We start from the raw sequence: 16,128 nt of genomic DNA, 5'->3' as shown, positions 1-16,128 counted from the left end.
ATACATTTTTAAAATATTTTCAAGCTGTGGGTGCTTGAATCCATGGATCAAAAATCCCGTGGATATGGATGGCTGACTGTAGTCCCTTCCTCTCATCAGCAGCCTTTTTTGGGTCTGGCTGAGCTGCTGTCTGGCTAGCAAAGGGAGGTGACTCACTTTCTGCCTACTTAGCAGACCAGTGGCTGCTGGTGAGAGTGGGCTCATACTGCCACCCTACAGCCTTTTCTGGGTCTGGTGAGCCTGCTGGCTGGGTGAGAAAAAGGAGGAGACTTTCCAGCAGACCCACCAGACCCGGAAGGCAACTTCTTCCCACCAGTACACCAGGTGACATCCCCCTCTGAGATGTCACTTGGTGTGGTCCACACCCACTGCACTCCCCTAAAGATGCACGGAATGGGAAACTATAGATCCAAGAACAGTTTGGATTTCCAAATCATGCTTTGGATTTCGACCTAAGTGTAAACAGGTAGCCTGATGAATTGGTCTCCCTTGTTTTTCCATTTTCAATCCAAACTGAATCCAGTGTTCAGAGCACACTCAGCATATGCATGTCATCTATTGCTTTTGTGCCTGTCCCATATCAGCTGCCAAGGTAGCACTACAAACATGATTTGTGTATATGTGTACCTCCATGCAAGGAATGCAAGAGATAGACCAGGAGTGCAGGAGGGAAAAGGCTTAAATTGGAAGGACTGCAGATATTTTTGCAAAATGTCAAGGGTGGTGTGTGCATACATTTACAGTATATGCTTCACTTAACTAAGGGATTATGCATGGCTGGAAAAATGCCTTCCTATATTCTTGCTTCTTCTAATCCCCAAACTGTATTTCCCTAGATAAAAATAAGCCCGTTCTACCATCTGGCAACTGTATTAAGGAGGCAGGAACAAATTAAAATGTAAATCAGGGGGAAACTAAGTGGGATAGGACAGTAAGTCAATGAGCTGTGGTAAATCACTTTGAGACGCACAGTGTTCTTGATATTCTGCCCAAGATCCCCAGGTTCTTTAGACTAGCAGAAGTCTGTTTCCATTATGATGACAAGGAAATACTGATATATACTGACTGAGCATCACCAGGCCTGTGGTTCAGAAGTGCATCAGGGTGGAAAAAGCATACCCCAAATTAATCTCTTCTATTAACCTACATTTATCAAGAAAGGTATCAAGATGTGTTAGTGCAAAACTCTCCAGGGGAGAAGTGTGTGGCACATTCACAGAACAACATAAATCAACATTTTCAGGGAAGTATGTCTCTATGCTTGAGATAAATCAGCCATACCCAGCCTGGACGCCAGGCTGTTTTGGGACTAAAACTCCCATAATCCCTGGGCATAATGGTGTGGCTTGCAAAAGTTGAACTCCAACACATCTAAGGCCATTTTTCACTGCACAATTATAATATTATGGTTACATTTTAATGAGAAACAGTTTAATCATGGTTGTAACCATGGTTATAAATTGTATTATTCACCACCATATTTTTTTAAAAAGAATGGCTAAATTGACCATTATTAGCGTGGAGAGAAAACACTGTTGGTACTCTAATGAAAACTTATGATGCTATACAAATAAATGATGATGATGATATTTTAGGGCCAGGTTATAAATAGTATTATTCATCACCATCTTTTTAAAAAGCATGGCTAAATTGACCAATATTAGTGTGGAGAGAAAACAGTGTTGGTACTCTAATCCTTGCATTACTAGGGCTGATGTCATCCAGTGGCAGTGGCAGCAGCAGCAGCTGGTTCTGCCCCACTTCACTCCCTCTGTCTCACCCACCCGCCCGTCCAGCCAGCTGCGAAAAGACCCAGACAGCTGGATGGGTGAGAGGGCAGGTGAGCAACCAGGTAGTGGACTGCACCGCTTTCCCTTCCCAGAAGTGAAGGAAGGGTAGGGCAATGCTCTGCAACAGTGGCACTTCCCCACTTTTGCAGAGGCACCCTGACTGGTGGCAGAAGGCGCTGTGTTTTATTTTTTTTAAAAGATGGATGATGAGTATCTGCCCCACCAGTTATTCATCCCCTTCTGGGCTGACACCAGGTGTGGTCCAAACTCCCTACACCCATAATGACGCTTCTGCTCTGATCCACAATGTATTCCAGGTCTGGATCAGTCCCTGTACCAGTTTCCTCTGCAAATCACACTCTGGCCTGAATCCTGTGGTTGTCTCAAATAGAGGGCACCTATGGAATCAATGGGTCTTACACAAGTCATGACTTAGTCTTCAATAACTGATTTAATAATAATTGTAAGCTGTTCTGATAGCTTTTAGGGCTGAAGGGCAGGGTATAAATACCATAATAAAATAATAATTTAGTAGGTCTACTCTGGATGGGGTAACCAACAGGATCCAGGCCTTTCACTAGTCTTTGCCTCCAAGGCTACTGTTTGTAAAGAAGAATATCTTCAGAGGCAAATAGCAGCTATGGGAAAGAAGTTTTGGAAATGGGAGGCAGCTCTTAATTTTATTTGGGAGTGCATCCTAGAGTGGGGGCCCAGGCCATGACTGCTGCAGCATAAAACCATCCAATTTAAACATGCTTTTAAAAGCATGTTTAAGGTGCAATTTGTTCCTAAAGCATCAATCAAAATCCATCCTGTTCTCACATTCTTGTCAAGTTATTTGAGATCCCCCCCCCAAAAAAAATAGTTTCTTAATCTGCTGCCTTTACTTTGTGTCTTTACTGTTGTTGAACATTGTGATTTCTTTTCTTTTTTTTTAAATATTGAATTGCATTCTCTACGTTCTCTGAAGTTCCAGCCACAGATGCTGCCAAAACATCAGGAATAAATTCTTCTAGAACATGGCCACATAGCCCGAAAAACCCACAAAAAGCTATTGAATTGCATTGCTTTGGCCATATACATTGAAACCTACTTGTTGTGAAAGGCTGGATATACATCCTATACAAACACAGAAATAAATGAAATATACAGACAGTCAGTCAACTATTATTAGGGGAAATAATACATAAAATGTTGATTGCCTTTTCACAGGGTTAAGAGGTATGGGCAGAACTTGAATAGTCATGATTAAGTCAAATTGAGTGTGCCTGAATTGGATTAATTTACTGGCTTCCTGTGGAGATGATACAATTATCACAATGTAATTATAGTTAGTGGCTGGGGCATTTTACAGCTTTTATATAGTTAGAAACTATCAGACATTTGATAGTTTTTTCTAGGGCCTTTACAACTGGGATCAGTACAAACTTCTGTCTTGTACTTCATTGAGTGTCAAGATACATCATTTCAAAGCTATATGCTCAACACTTGCTTCACAAGTTAATGGATTGGCTATAAGAAAAGCAAGTCATATATGAAGAACAGGCAGGACTCAGAAATGGATACAGTACTATAGATCAGTGTCTCATATTAAGTCACATTGTAAGGAAGTGTACTAAGGAAAATAAGAAAGATGTCTATGCTGCTTTCATTGATCTTTCAGCTGCCTTCAATTCAATTAATAGAAATCGATTATGGGAAAAGCTACATAGTTCAGGGATTGATATTAGACTCTTTAGATTGATACGGGAACTATATAGCCATACAGAAATTATGTTTAGAGTTGGCCTAGATCAATATATCATAGAACCAACAAGCCCAACTATTCAGATATTTGGGCATTGTTTTCAGTGAGTCTCTTTCTTGGAAATGGCATATGGAGGCAGTAAAGCTGAAAGCTGACAAAACAATTGGAGCACTGCTGAAATTTTATTACAACCAGGGTGCTCAGCTGGATGAACCCGTTCTAAAAGTTTTCAACAGTAAAGTTTTTGCTCAGATGCTTTATGGTGAAGAAATACGGGTCTTAGATATCAACACTGGCAAAGCCTTGGAAATAATACAGAACAAATTTCTCTAAAAACTCTGTGCTCTACCAACTGGAATTCCTGCAGCTTTCTTGCATACTGAATCTGGCTGCCTTTCAGTTAAAACAAGAGTAGAATATACACAGATAAGGTACTTCAAAGGAATTGCCACCTTGTCAACTAATTGTCTTCCAGCATTGTGTTACCAGGAAATGTGCAACAACCAGTTTTGGAAATCAAGTCTTCAAATTCTTTTACATAGTTATCACTTCTCTGAGTTGAACCCTGCCATTGGCATGGATAAGAGACAATTAAGAAACTGGCTTTTCTGGACTGATTCAAGAAGAGATTGACAGTCAATTAGGACCTCAACATTTTCCTCATGGTTCTCCTTTTTGAAAACAGAATATTTTAGAGCCAGATATTTGACTAAACTGAAGACGCCTACTTTAAGAACTGCCTTCACTGAGCTACGATTTTAAATAATGCCAACTGCAGTTCTAGATGGACGCTACAACAAAGTGCCATTTGAGAACAGAGTATGCGTCTGCAGTCAGTCTCAGGTGGAGGACATTACCCATTACATGCTAATTTGTCGATTGTATAGCAATCCTAGAGAGAAATTACTAACACTCTTGTTGACAAATAAAAGTGGGAGCTCTCTTGTAGATTTGATTCAATTTCTTTTGAATGACACCAATGACTATGTAACACATAGAGTAGCTCTTTTGGCCATGGCTACAAAAAAAAAAAAAAAAAATTAGGAAGAGAGAGCTAAATAAAATTGCCACAAATTGCCATGGAGATGCAAAGTATTAATCAGATTTTATGATGACAATGTATAAGTTTATTAATACTCAGGAAAGGTGTTTTTCCCCGCTTCATATCAGTTAACAATTTTAACTGCACGTTAAATGATGCCCTTTGTACTTTGTGCCTTTTGTTTTAAATGTTTTGTGTATTTTGATAAGCTCTTTTTGTTATGGCCTTTGGCTAGCACAATAAACATTTTAATCTGGAATCAGGAGTGTCAAGATATATATATGCATTGGAGGGAAGTCTGTAGCTTATTGACAACCACAACTTGCATGCATTCAATCCCTGATATCTTTACTTAGAACAAGGATGGTGGGCAGCTCAGCTAAAGGATCTCTGGAGGTCATCTACTAAGGCAAAGAAAAAACAAGGAGGTGGGGAATTCTCACTACAGAAACTCCCAACTCAAAAATCTATAGAAATAATAAAATAAAAATATAACATGTAGAGAAACAAAAGGTTATAATTGTGGGGTGAATTGCTCAGAAGGATGGAGAAGGCTCCTAGAGATGTCACTCAAGCAGTGGATGAAAAGGAACTGAGAGGATTTGCCTGAGGTTTGCCTAGAAAGGTTCTGTATGGGTACAAAAACTAATCTCTGGACATTATCACATGAACCTTGGTCTTGCCACAATTGTGTTATTTAAAAAGAAAGGTAACATATCATGTTTGGAGTTTTTATTATTACACCTCTCACAATAATGGCACGCTCTCTTTTGCATTCCCCCTTAATCCTGCCTTCTTGCCCTATGCACTACCCACTTGGGAATAACAAGGGGGAGGAGGAGAGGTGGAAAAGAGTAGACTATGAGCCTTATCACATTAAAAACAAAGATGAGAGGCAGCAAGATCGAAGCAGCGTTTTCTTTACACTGCCACATGCCCCCAAAACACTTCCATTTTATTCCTGACAGAGATGATTAGAAAAGGGTGCCTTTGGTTCTGCTGGAAAAATCTGTTTGGTAAAAGCCTCACTTCCATGACTGTGTCCCTCTAGAGGTAGAGCAGAAATACTACGACATCATGCAGGGAGGTAAGCATAAAGTTGTTTCTATCTTGCTGCCTTTCATCTTACTTCTGTAATACACTAAGGCCTCGACACTACGTGACTGCTCAATATCAGGACTGCTGTGGACTTATCACAACTGTGGCATAATGATGTAGCAGAATGGTGGACGGCATATTGACAGGTTTTCCCGTCAACGAAAAGATAAATAAATAAAATAAATAACTTTATTTATATACCGCCCTCTAATAATGCTTCAGAAGCACAGCAGCAACCGGTCAGGCATGACATCATGCAACAGGTGTTGCCAAAGGCGCTTTTCTTTTGCTACAATTGTGGTTTAAAATCCACATGTGATAAACCTCTGTGTGTATTCATGGAGACCACAAAGAAGTCACTACCAATTTTGATTTTATTTGTTTTTCAGCTGTTGTCCCCCCTCCCCCCCTTATTTGAGGATGGTTAGGTGGCAAATCAGCCTAGATTGCTGCGTTTTGTTGCATTTTGGAAGTGGTTTGAAAGATTCCTCTCTAGCATAGGGGCAGAAGATTTCACAGTGTCTTGGGAGGATTTAGGGTCACATGTGGCTAATTAATTAATTAATTAGTATCCCAATTTTCATCCACATGGGGCCCAAGGCAACTCACAACATGTTTTTTTTAAAAAAGGTGCATGAACTAAAACCTAATACAGCATGCCTGCATCACACACGGCTGCGCCATACGTGGCTTTCATCTTACACTGAAAAAGTCAATGGTGCCCGTGTCCATGGCGCATGCACTGCACCGCATCACATGCATGAGCCCCATTAGTTTTAATGGGGCTCAAGCATGCACGGAACTTGCCTTATGCAGCAGGGCCCAGAATGGATCCCTGCATAAGGCAAGGGCGCACTGTAATAAAAAAGGTAAAAAAACAATCGACATCAATAATTTAAACAATATAAAATCATCTAAAAACATTACAAGAACAATAAAAAATTCAGCAGGCACATGCCATTAGAGATCTTTCAGCATAGCCACTTACTGTATATACTCATGTATAAGTCTAGAAATTTGGGTTAAAAAAATGACCCCAAAACCTTGAGTCGACTTATCCATGGGTCAATGTAAGTACTGTACTTTACCACACACACAAACATACACCACACACATATAGATCCACCCACTGGTGAAAGAAAATTTTTTAATCTACCCTAGAAGCATAGATTCTCTTCTACTCTCTTATCCAACCAGCCTTTAGTATGAGCAAAATCGTTATGCCTGCTGGGATTTTGTAAGCTCTTTGGCATTGTTTTCTTTTGCTTTGCCCTTTACATTCTTCATTATATGCCTCTATGTTTTACCCTCGACTTATCCACAGGCCATATCAAAATCCATAATTTTGGCCCCAAAACCTGCCCTTGACTTGTACTCGACTTATAGTCGAGTATATATGGTAATCACCAAATGCTTGCTCAGATAAAAAAGTGGAAGGAGAGCAGGAAGGAGGCCAACCCTGGCTGCATCTACAATTCAGAATTAGTGCAGTTTGGCACTGCTTTAATTGCTGTGGCTCAGTGCTATAGAATTCTGAGTTGTGTAGTTTGCTGTGGAATCAGAGCTCTCTGACAGAAAAGATATCTTAGAAAACTACAAATAGCAGAAAAGCATTGAGTCATGGCAGTTAAAGTGGTACTAAACTGCATTTCTTCTGCAGTGTAGATGCAACTGTAGCTTCCCATGGCAGAGAGTTCCACAACCAATGCCCTCCCTCAGCAAATGTACCTGAGGAGGTGATGGGATTGAGAGCAAGCCCCCCCTGAGAACCTTAAAACTCAGGCAAGCTCATATACACTTGGCTGAGAATGATCAATGATAGGAAAACTGATCTGAGTACTTCTTGCCTAAGAAAGCTCCCTGAAATTCATGGGGACACCATAAGTTGACAGGTGCCCGAAGGCACATACAAACAAGCACACACAAACACGCTTAACCCTTCTGCATGTAAGTGCCTTTAAAATGAGAAAGCATCACTGCTGCAATTTTGACTTTGCTCAAAATAGTGAAGAAAGTGATGAGAAATGAACTTTACGTCACCTGAGTTGTTTCCATTTGAAAGAAGATGTGGTTTGGGATATTACTCCATGGCTCCATAAAGGCCTAACAGCACATTTATTAAATTGTACTTGAAAGAGGTAAATTACATCTACCAATGACAAAGTCCACATAAGAAATGCAAAATCAGCCCTAGGAAATGGATATAAACAGGTGGGTCGGACAGAACTAGACAATTTTGTCAAAGGAAAAACATTTACCTTTAAGAATAGATGGTAGGCTAATGCAAAATCATGTTAATTTCAAATAGATGTTTCTTGATACAGTTGTGAGGACAGCTGTGTGTGGTAGTTGGATTTACTTTGGGCAGCTTGGAGGTATCCTTCTTTGCTACATTTTTGGTTCTTAGTTTGTGGGTTTGGCTTCTAAAATATAGATGGGCTCTGGAGAAGCTTTATTCTGAAGTAATACCAACTTCAAACAAGTAACAATGAATAACTTTAGCCAAGTTCATGGCTAATATCTTCATTCCATTAAAAATATTTTTGTGGCATTTTTAACAAACACTACACACTACTTGCTAATTGTTAGGAATAGGTACATTTTTTAAAAAAAAAAATCGGAATTGCTAATCCAAATATAATCATTTGAATAAATTCATTTTCTCACGTTCAGCCCAGCCTTAAGCATGTTCAGCTAGGGGGGGAAAAACCCTCCCAATGTGTTTAATGAGGGTTAGGATATTTTAATCAGTTTCTTAAGCCTAAAATGTTAATGTTTACACTATTCCAATTTATGATTGAAAATGGGTTGAAATTTTATATATATATATATATATATATATAGAGAGAGAGAGAGAGAGAGAGAGAGAGAGAGAGAGACTTGGAAGTGAAAATAATTTCTGAGTTTACAGTAGAAAGCTACCAGTAAAACTCATGGCACATAGTCTTTCTATTAGGTAGAGTGAGGCAGCTGACTCAGGGAACGGGTTTTTAGTGTATTAAAGGCAGCAAATTGTTAGCTTTTGTTATTGTATATTTACTGCCATGGAGAGGCAGACATGCTTCTGAAATCTTGTGGAGTTTAGAAAGTCGTTAAGAAGAAAGAATATAATGATATGCTGAAGAACCATTCATAACTGAGCATTGGATTCCAGAGCATCATCCTTTCATTGGTCAGTTATGGATAGTTTCTGTGTATCATTACATCCATTCATCCTTAAAGTGAATTTGCAACTTCAGCCTTATGCGTTCAGGCTTAGCTTTGAGTATTGTGCAGCTTGATTTGGGGGGATTTGTTGTTGTTAGCTGCTCTTGAGTTGACTTCATGTCATGGAGATCCTGTGGATGAGACATCTCTAAGCCCCTCTATGTTCCATTGTTCTACTTAGGTCTTGTAGGTTCAGGGCCATGACCTCCCTCATTGCGTTTATCCATCTGGTATGATTCTTCCCTTCTTTCTACTGCCTTCTATCTTTCCTAGCATTATTGTCTTTTCTAAGGAGTCATGCCTTCTGATATTGTTGACAAAGTATGACAGCCTCAGTTTGATAATCTTGGTTTCCAGGGAGTGTTCAGGCCTGATCTGTTCAAAAACCCATTTGTTTGTCTTTTGGGCTGTCCACAGTGGGAGGTGCCATTAAAATGTTTGCAAAGCACCATAAATATCTGTGGAGTTGCAACATGTGTACCTTAAACAAGGGGCTTCCCCATCACTCCCTACGGCATCTATTAGCTCTCATGTCAGCTGAATAATGAATGTTTGATCTTTCTGCCTCCTTCCCTAAGTAGTAACTCAGTGATAGTAACTGACCAAGAAAATCAACAATGAACCATTGCTGCTGAAAACTCACCAAGTGGATTCTACCAGAGTCCTGCACATGGATCTTCTCTTACCTGTGTTTTCCGCTTTAACTTATTGAAAAAATGTTTCTTGTATCTCAGTGTGAGGTCAGCCAGTGCCGTCTCCATTTCTTCACAGTTGATATTAAACGTTCTTTGTAAGTCTGTCCTGCAGTGAAGAAGTCAACAATATGATGCTGGTTAAGTTATAACTGTATCCCATATTTATAAAAGAAGGTATCATTTTTTTCAACCCAAGGCAGCTTAAAAACAATGCTTGGAAAAGTTGCTTTTTAGGCTATAGGCCCAAGAATCACCCAGATGCCAACTGGGTGTTGCAGTTTCAAAATTACTTCCCCAGGTCTTCATTAAGCATTGCCAACACATGCAGAGCACTACTCAGTCTAGGATGCACCTGGACATCAGACAAAACAAACACACTGCTCACCCCTGGCCCTCTTCATATTACACCATTACAGCACCCCGATACCACTTCAGCTACCATGGCTGCATCCAGGGTGACCAGGGGGGGCGTTCCCACTTGGCAGATAAAATGGATTATATTGGCGCGATTCTGATTCCGATTATGTTCCGGGAATAATTTGAATTTTTTCCATTGTTTCCATTACCAAAAGGGGCAAATTACCTCGATTCATTTAGACCCTGTTTTTGTTCCCATTTATTTTAAATCGCTTTATTTTAAAGCAAATTAACTTGCTCCCCGTTCCCATTTGTGTCCACAAGCTGTCAATCAAGCGCCTAGGCTTCAGACGTCACAAGTCTAGGGGTTTTTTATTTTTAGGGCAGCCAATGAAAATTGGCTGCATCCAAGGCTCTTCTGTTGTGTCTCCCCAGACTAGAAGGAGGCTTGGCAAATCAGATCAAGGAGGAGAAGGCAGCAGGCTTCATTATTGGGGAGAGAATCTTTGGGGAAGAGAGAAGATAAGGCTCGATCCCCCCCTCAGATCCCTGGGCGTCCAGGCTCTTGTGCACCTGGTTGTGAGAAGTGTCATTCTGTGAAGAGTGATGTTTCCTGGGCTGTCTGGGGGGTGATCAATCAGGCATGTACTGCAAAGCCCATCCCATAGTTCCTCTGGAAGGAGCCTCCATTCCCCCAAATCCCTTTGCCTCCCCCACTGCTCCCTGGGCTGTCTGGGGGGTGATCAAGCAGGCATGTACTGCAAAGCCCATCTGCTGCTCAGGTGCTCAGGCAGAGATGAAAAAAGAAAAAAGAATAGTTAAAATGGTGTTCAATGGCTCTCCTCACACATCGGTCTATGAATGTGGAGCAGAGGGGAGGTTGCAATCCACCGGCGGAAAGTCTATGCGAATTGAAGAAAATGGTGCTGGCAATGCAGAAAGAGAACAAAAGGGTGACACCCCCAGGCCAGCCCCTAGAGCGCTGCTCCTCCCATCTCCAGGTTCCCGAATCAGACACCCTTTCATTCCCATTCGGAGACCACGAATCCTACCCCGCTTTCAAAAATAACCCACGTTATAACCTACTATTTTTTAAAACTGGTTTATAGGCGTCTAATTCGAATTTATGATATAATTCGATTTTGAATCGAATCGCAGTGGAAACGATTCCGGGGCATTGAGGAACTAATTCGGGCATCAGTGGGAACGACACCTCTTAATTCGCTTCATGATCAGCTTTATAGGCAAGTGGGAATGCGACCTATATGTCCTAAGTGCCAAGAAGGACAAAGCACCATAAAATGTAGGACATTCAAGAAAAATGTAGGACACCCCAACAGAAAAACTAAAAACACTAAATGTAAAATCATGCGTCATAGTTAAGTTCAAAATGGAGGGTCTTTAAAAATTCTTCCTGGATAGAAGGTTGAAAAGGAAGATGTCTGGTCACCCTGCTGCATCCTATGGCATCCTGGGATTTGTAGTTTGTGAGAGGCATTTAGAATTTTCTGCCAGATAGCTGTAGTGCCTCAGCAAACTGTAAACTTAGGATTCCATAGGCTGCAGCCATGGCAGTTAAAGTGAAATCATTGTGTTATACAGGTATACCCTGCTTCATGAAACAGATGTGTTTCTGGGCATTACTTCTTTAACAGAAAGTTTGGTACCAGAGGCAGAAATAGCAAGGAAAGAATATCAGCATGCAAAAGGAGCTTATAGCACTTTTGAGTGTGGAAAAAGTTTCATGGACTTTTGTAGACTTGATTTACTTCCTCAAATGTATGGAAAGAACAGGGATAGGTTCCTGCACTGCTAAACAGAAGAGTACGGTACTTCAATGTGTTTCAGCTCTTATTCAAAACTAACAATATGCACTAATGAAAAGTAACAAGCATCTCAAGTGAGCCTAGCATAAGTAAACAAAAACATTTTGAACCTTCTTGAGACCACTTGAAGGCATCTTCCAAAATGCATCCAGGGATGACTTTTTCTTTCACCAGCTTCCACTTTTCTTATATTCTGTTTTGGTGGCCAAGCATACAGATTTATGCTCTGGTTAAAAACATCACACTGGGAGCACCTGGTGAGATAGGTTGATCTCCCCCTTTCTTTCTGTTTTGCTGTTCGCACATACTCAGGAACGTATCTTGGAAGTGGCTGCTGTTTACCTCGCCTGCTGTAGGCAGGGCACACAAGGCTATGGTAGGACTGGCTAGAGCAAAATCCTATTCTTTCTCAGCTCAAGTTATTCCATTGATTACACCAGGCATGTTTCTGCAACTTGTCACTGAAAGTCTGTTCTCCAGCAGTTCTTCACCATGCTCCAATGCTGATGCTGCTAGATCAGGCCTGAATAACATACGGCCCAGGGACCTCAGGCAGCCTGCCAAAAGATTTTGGACAGCCCGCGAGAATGTGAAACAACTTCAAGGCTTCTTCTCAGCTCAGCCTTCTTCTAAAATGAGGACTGGCAGGAGAAGGAACAAGGGTGCAAGTTCACCCCTGTTGTAAGCCGCTTTGATTGTTTTAACAAAAAGTGGGGTATAAATAAAATTATTATTATTATTATTATTATTATTATTATTATTATTATTATTATTCCCCTGAAGGCTGCTCCACCACTGGGTCCCAAAGAGAAGGCCAGGTAGCAGAGAAGGAAGAGGGGCAAATGTTCACCCCTGAAGGCTTCGCCGCTGCTGGGCTTTCCTCCAAGGAGAAGCCTAAGCAGTGGAAGAAGAAGAGGGGTGAATAGTTGCCCTGCAAGGCTCTTCCATCACTCAATTTTATCCCAAGGAGAGGAGGAGGAGAATAGAATTACTATTAATAATGCTAATTTATTATTAATTAATTAAAATCTATATGCGGCCTGAAGAACTTTTACCTATTTTAATTTTGGCCCCTACCTATTGTCAAGTTGTGCAGATCTGAGCTAAATAGTGGACTTTCTGGACTGGGCAGGTCTAAGAAAACTTTGTAAAAAGGACCTTCTCTGTTAACAGATGTGTGCCTGTAATTGTATAGTGTGGAAGGGTCTAATATAGTGGTCACACTCAGAGGCATCATGAGGATGGTGCGGGGAGTGCAGATCGCACTGGGTGACACCCTAGAGAGGGGGATGTACATCTGGTGGGGCAGCAGACCTCATGGGACTGGTGTGGTTGCTAGGCAAGTGAGAAAGGCAATTGCCTCCCTTTCTCGCTCTCCCAACAGCCACACCAGACTCTGAACAAGCCCCTCTGGATGCTGCAGCACCATCTCCTCCAGCAGGGATTAGACTGGGTGGTAGGCAGGTAGCTGGAGAGCAAAGCACCAGGAGGGAGAGAGGGAGAGTGGAGCAGTCCAACCCCCCCGAAGCCCTTTTCAGGCACTCATACTGGGTGACACCAACAGTAGTAATCATGCTTTCCCGTTATTGTCAGATGTGTTGCACTTCTAGTTTGTGCCTCTGTGTGTAAATTTTCCCAATATTGCTTTGCACTTGATTTGTTATTACAGTTTTCTACCAGCCACTGGGGAGCAGGGTAGGAGGGTACTGTTGTTGCCATGCTCTCCTTGTGGGCTTCTCTGAGGCAGCTGGTTGACCATTACGGTTAACAGAACACTGGACCAGACAAGCCTTTGGGTTGATCCAGCACAGGCCTTCTTATATTTTTATGCAAAGGATACTTCCGAAATATCCAAACTGATTTCACCACTTCTCTCTTAAGTAGAAGCTGCAACGTGCAGTTAGGAACAGAACGAAAGGTAAAATTAAAAGCTTTTAGTTAAATTGTACATTCTCTTCAAACTCGTCAGCCACCCACCAGGCTGATTATTACACACCGGTACTAATTAGCACAAAGCAGGGAAAAAGAGACACAGAGAAAACAGAGCTGTGCACCAATTAAAGAATTCTCCATTATTAATTACTTGGCTTTTCACAGAGTAATCAAAACAATGGTGGGGGAAATCTGAGGCTTCAAAACAGGCGCATTTCAACATCCTATTTAGCAGTGCTTCTCAAACTTTGAGTCTCCAAATATTTCAGCTTTCAGATCCAGGTACTATAAGGGATTTTGGAAGCCAAAGTCCACATCCATCTTTTTGTTGTTTGTGCCTTCAAGTCATTTCTGACCTATGACCCTAAAGCTGACCTATCGTGGTGTTTTCTTGTAAAGATTTGTTCAGAGGAAGTTTACTGTTGCAGTGAAGTCATAGGCCTTGGTGATGGCACAGGGTGGGTACTTGTGATGCCCGAGAAGTTGCCAGGGAAGTGGGATAGAACTATTTCTGGGTTAGCTGGCTGAGGAAATAAACATGAGGGCACATGGAACCAGAATCTGAGTAAAACACTGCTAATATGGCAATCCAGTTCAATGCTGAAAATGGCACAACAGGCCTACATGTATATTTCCACCAAATGTCTCCCCATTCTCCTCCAAACTTAGCTTTTCATTTCATTGAAGTTGAGCAGTTGCACTGATGTTAGACCCTCACAAACCCCTTTGCACTGAGCCAGAAAGCATTGGCACCAGCTGGGAATGAGTAGATATTGGTGCTCAGGCTTTGTGAAAAATGGTAAGGGGGCATTCTGCCCATTTCTGTCTGAATATAGAATTTTTTTTAAAGACAGGCACTGGAAAACCAGCAGTCCAGTTTACAACAATGCCTCTGATGGGCAAACTTTATTTCACAGTGGAAGCAATTTATAGAGGTTTCAGAGTTACATGAACAGGGCAAAAAAGTACCTGAACAAAGCTAACGCTTTTATGCCTCTATTGCATGTGTGTCATTTCTTATATCTAAAGAGAATAGAGTCTTTGTAATATCTTCATTTCTGTGAATGAACGGATGTTCTCAGGGTAGGACACTCAGTTTCAAAACTGTTCTTATTATCTTATCTGTGACACTGAACCTGGATACAGTTCTTGCATTTAGAGAAGTTTAATCATATTGTTCAAAGTTAACATAATCAGCTGTAAAAGTTTTTTTTAAAAAAATTCCTTGACTGTACCATTTAAGACTGTGGTTGGATGTTCGCAAGTCACTACGCTGCCCTCCCTAAACCCATTTCCCAAAGGATACTGTCATGGCAGGCAGAAGTGTGGGCTGAAATCACCTTGATGTATTAATAATATATGGCCTTTCCCATCACATTATTAAGCATATAAAGGCAGAACAATCATCCTGTTGAATCAGACCAAATTCCATCCAAATTACCTTCTTCCTACATTCTGATGCAATTCTCGCTGAGTGAGAGAAGTGAATGCCTAAGTAGCATTTCACTTCTAGAATTAGGAGTGATAGAACAAATTTCCAATTTCATAAAGTTCATAATTTTATCACTGTTCCATTTGTAGGCTGCGAGTTTGTTTCCTATGAGAAAGCATCCAGATTTGCACCTTATATCCAAGTATATCAGTACCTCCAAATGATCTGATTGTGCTTTTAATCATCTACATTCCAATAAACAATGAGATGCTTTAACATTTTTCTATAAACATTTCCTTAAGCAACTCACCAACCTTCTAGAAGGACCTGTGGTCTTCACAAAGCCATAAATAAAGCAATCGGCACCTCAACATTAGGAGGAACTTCCTGACAGTAAGGGCTGTTCGACAGTGGAACAAACCCCATCGGAGTGTAGTGGACCTTCCATAGAGGTCTTTAAAAAAAAAAGGCTGGATGGCTATCTGTTGGGGATGCTTTGACTCAGATTTCCTGCATGGCAGGGGGTTGGACTGGATGGCCCGTGTGGTCTCTTTCAACTCTATGATTCTATGAAACAAATCAGGCATGCCATGTGCAATGCAGGGGGAAATATAATTGGAAAAGGAAGTATTATTGAGAAAAGGTTTCTGTAAGTCTTGAACAAATGTTACACAGGGATTTAGATCAATGCCCTAGAAAAAGATAGGAGAAGTTCAAGGAAACAGGCACAGAAATTTTGGTGAAGTAAGGGAGTAGTCAGGGGATTACAGACATTCCTGTTAATAGTCCAGTATTGCGCAAATACAGGTGTGTGACTAATAATTGCTTTGGGAATGGTGTAGAAGTAATTGTTAGGTGTGTCCAGGGCCATGACTGTCCCCAAATGTAGACCTCAGTGGCATTTCCCACACAACTTGAAATCTACTCCAACAGTTTAACACTGGCAGGGGATCTTTTTGAGACAATGGTAATGACACTTTAGCCAACTCTTGTTTGCACTGT

At 41.1% G+C, this 16,128-nt stretch overlaps 1 protein-coding gene across 1 annotated transcript in view; it reads right to left on the bottom strand.

Annotated features, from left to right (window-relative positions):
- The window catches only part of EXOC3L4 (exocyst complex component 3 like 4), a 68,640-nt gene that overhangs the window by 14,996 nt on the left and 37,516 nt on the right, over positions 1-16,128 (bottom strand). Inside the window, exon 8 of the mRNA XM_089523176.1 lies at positions 9,571-9,685. Coding sequence (XP_089379302.1) covers positions 9,571-9,685 — 115 coding nt within the window. The remainder of the gene's footprint in view (positions 1-9,570; positions 9,686-16,128) is intronic.

This window comes from Sceloporus occidentalis, unplaced genomic scaffold (genome assembly GCF_023333645.1).
Source record: "Sceloporus occidentalis isolate IW3139 unplaced genomic scaffold, rSceOcc1.0.p SCAF_4, whole genome shotgun sequence".
In the NCBI taxonomy this organism is placed as follows: domain Eukaryota; kingdom Metazoa; phylum Chordata; class Lepidosauria; order Squamata; family Phrynosomatidae; genus Sceloporus; species Sceloporus occidentalis.
The sequence above is the reverse complement of the archived record's forward strand: the minus strand, read 5'-3'. Positions and strand labels throughout refer to the sequence as shown.